The 3855-nt window shown below is 44.9% G+C and overlaps 1 protein-coding gene across 1 annotated transcript; it reads right to left on the minus strand.

The window, feature by feature from the left end:
• Positions 1-873: 873 nt before the first annotated feature.
• LOC108756057 lies at positions 874-1902 on the minus strand. The gene is made up of 2 exons (XM_018499617.1): positions 1391-1902; positions 874-1306 (listed from the first exon to the last, which is right to left on the minus strand). The coding sequence occupies exons 1-2, from the start codon at positions 1834-1836 to the stop codon at positions 874-876; spliced, it is 879 nt and encodes a 292-aa protein (XP_018355119.1). The 5' UTR covers positions 1837-1902.
• Between the last annotated feature and the right edge of the window lie 1953 nt (positions 1903-3855).

The raw sequence follows: 3855 nt of genomic DNA on the forward strand, positions 1-3855 counted from the left end.
TATCTGCCTGAACATTGACTGAGACCACCGCGTATACCGCGCTCCATGAACATGATCATGTCAATATCAGTGAGCAACTCAAACTTTACACGCGTATGTTTCAACATCGCGTCCCACGTGAAACCAGGCAAGGTGTAATAATGTGCGGGATCGAGACCGTAACTCGCGACGCAACTTTCGCGGAAATTTTCGAAAATGTTGGCTAATAACAAGACATCGGTTTTCAAGTACAGATCACTGTACTCGCCGAGAGTTCGGATGGAGAATCGCTGCCATACGTTCGCCGCGTGAGCGTAATCGCTCTCGGATACGGTATCGCCCGTTAACGAACTGTAAAAAGATTCGCGCGGTGGTAAGAGCGTGTCCTGCAATTTTTCGGCACAGTCAACGTACTCGTACGGAAAGACACCTTTACGAGTCAGTAATTTAAATTCATCGTTCGAAAGTGTTGAAAATTTTGAACGTATAATTTTTAATTTGTCTTTATCGAGATATGACGCTAATTTATCGAGACTTGTACTGAGAAATTTGAAAGAATCAATAAAACGTAATTTTACGCAATTTTTTTGAGAATTATTTTCAGTTTTATCCTTAGTGCTATCGACATGTTTCGTGAAGGAGATGTATTTTTCTTTGGTTATCGATAATACATCTACGCGTCCTTCATATGCTGTAGCGATTTCCTTAATTATAAAATGCGCGTCGTAGCCCGATAAATTGTGGAAAACGATCGGAATATATAATGAATTTTTATAATTTAAATTACAATTTAAATGCGCTGGACCGCGATATCTACCGGTTAAGTGGCAATGATCGCGTACCCGCGTGTCGTCCGACGCAAACGGTTTCTCGCAAATGTGACAACGCGTCGCGCTACGGTACGCCTCCCATTGTTCTTTCGACAACGGCACGTTCCATGGGCACGTTGGAGGATACGATATTTTTCACGCGATGCGCCAAATCGTCGAGTTGTCGCGCAAACCACGCTATACAATCTTTGTCGCGACGGAACTGATACGACGATAACGCGTCATCGTACGAGCAACGCACGTAGTAGCCTATGCTGAATACCTCGTGCCGTTGATACGCGTACGACGACGCATCTTCCCTGTCGGGTTCCGTCTTCCGTAAAACGCACTCCAGGTCGGCGTAAACGACGAATGGGACGCGCTCCTTGTTGCAATGGTTCCCAAATTGGAGCCACTTTTCGTCCTCGCTCGGCAGCCGAATAGCGCAATCGTTGATCTTCTGGCAGTCCGTTGTGTGCGACTGCAATTTCTCATTCGTGCCGAAGTAATGCAAGCATCTAAAAATAACAAAAAATTATAACAGTTACCTATATTTTATTAATAAGATGGGAAATTATAATAATTTTTTAAGGTGTACATACCGATCGCAGAAATATTTCTTGTTCTTTTTTTTGCTTAGTTGCGAGCTCACGAGATGCGACAGGTTCTTGATCCATGCAAAGTGGCCGACACCGTCGTCGCGTGGATCTTGCATGTACAGAAGATTGACATGCTTGTCCTTCCTGTCACTGGTGAGCCGCAAAGGAAGAACTTGTTTATTCTCGATGCCGTATACATTGATCGACACCGCGTTCAACCGTTCGAATTTCAGAATGTCTTTGAACGTAATCGGAAATTCGATACCCGCGAGATTCAGCACCGTCGTATAATGCGGATACGATGGCTCTCGCTCCGCATGCTTTTCAGCCGGGTACAGAGCGGCGACCACCGACCACGCGAAGCACGCATTGTCCATCGTTCTAACGTTGATTACCGCTCGTTTCGTCGCTATTTCTCGCGGCACCTCGAAGTAACATCCCGCGCGCATGGGATTTAGTTTGTTCACATTCACTATCAAATTGAGGATTCGCGATAATGCCCACCCGCTGTCGCGTTCCTGGAACTCTTCGAGTGATGTCAACGTGGGTTCGATGATATGCTGCTCGTACCACTCGTGCAAATCGGTGTATCGGTATATCTCGCTGTTCTTAGTGTTTATACTCTTAATGTCACGTTTGATGTTTGTTATAAACTCGCCATTGAACGCGGTGTTCACTTTTGCACTACCGTGTCTTTCTACCGCGTCTCGCACACGTTCGAGCACTATTTCTCTCGCGTCTTTCAAAAACCTCCGCGGCTCGATGTAATCGACGTTGACCACAGCACCCGTCGATATACGGTTTTTGAACGCGGCGTCGATCTCTCGGCAGACGAGAGATCTTTCGTCGCGACTCGCGTACCCGCTACCAACGTGCACGAAACGTCGCTCTAATCGTGTCTTTGCACCCGCGAGTCGCGCGATCCTCGCCACCATGAATTGTCTGTGTCTAACGGTAGGGCGCGGACGCTTGGCACGACAAAGCTCTTCGAGCCGCTCGATGCACTCGTCGCATCGTTGCAGCCACGCGAAACATTCCACCAGAGTAGCGACCTGGCTGCACTACTCCAGCAGTTCGCGTTCCACTCGCTCGTGATTTTCCATGTTTTTTTTTTTCTTTAGATCACATCACACTCTTCCACGGAGCACTTGCACGTGACTCGTTCACACACGTTGACATCACTCGAAGAGTTCCAGAAAATCATAATGTTCTACTACTTTTTCGTCATGTTCGTATGCGAAAATGCACTGTTCACACTTAAAGCATCGATCGTTGCATCTGTCGAAAAATAGCTTTGTAAAATTGCGATCACGAAACTCTATCCATATATTGTCGATAATCAGCAGTTCAACGCACTTTTCACTACCCGCAGGAATCTTAATGCAGGTATAGTAATCTCGGCTTTTATCTACGATTTTCTTCACCCAATAATAATCGTCCTTTATTACATTGACATTTCTATTCCGCCAATGCCTCTTTTCATATTCATCGTCCTCGTAACATTTGTCTCGTAACCATGGATACACTTTCTGTCGCACAAATAAAGGCCCGGCAAAAATGGGTTCTCTGATAACTGTTCCAGGTTTCTCACTACGTATACCTAATTCACGATCGCGTAGGAATTGCACTGGCGATATTCGTGCACCTATGTCTCTTTTTTGCAGATTACCGAGAACATACAGCACATCATCTACGTTAGAGTCACACATATTTTTCAGTAGTGTCTCGCTCACAATAATGTTCACAATAGTTTTTTCAATGTGTGCAGAGTGGACACATGCTGCATGGAAATATAGTATACATTGACACTCCACAATTCGTGCAAGATCGGCCGCCTAGCGCATCAATATAATCGATGTCGTGCTTCCTTACAAGATACATTCCTACAACATCGATGTCAGCCAAACGTATCATGCATGCCGCACACACATTCAAGGCACCACCGTTGTATAGTAGCACTGGATCATGCAGTGTTTAGTATGACCGTTCAGTGCGCGGATTTCTGGAGACGACACAAATTTTTCTGCGTGATCCATATCGTACTCATTCAAGTCGCTAACACAACCAGTATCATCGGATAGCACTTCTTCGTCGGAATCTTGGTCCATTATGTCCTCAAAATCTACATCGATTTCTTCTAACACTTCGAACACTTCATCTCTGATATTCGCGAACTGTTCAGGATCCACGTTTCTAATGTGCTCGACTACGTTGGCTATGTCCTCAACGTTCGCACGATGATCACCCATACTTTTTTCCACTATTCTTATTGCGATCGATTCGTTCGTCTTCCAGAGCACAACTGCGGAACTGAGCGCTTATAACTCATTATATTTATATTTCATTTGCGACTTCTTTGTCCCTTTGCCTATTGAGTCATACTTTTTATTTAGAAGTAGATAAGACAACATTTTGCGAGCGATTCTAGTTTATATAAACAACATCAACGCTTCTTTTAACGTGTCGCT

This window comes from Trachymyrmex septentrionalis, unplaced genomic scaffold (assembly GCF_001594115.1).
Source record: "Trachymyrmex septentrionalis isolate Tsep2-gDNA-1 unplaced genomic scaffold, Tsep1.0 scaffold92, whole genome shotgun sequence".
Lineage (NCBI taxonomy): Eukaryota > Metazoa > Arthropoda > Insecta > Hymenoptera > Formicidae > Trachymyrmex > Trachymyrmex septentrionalis.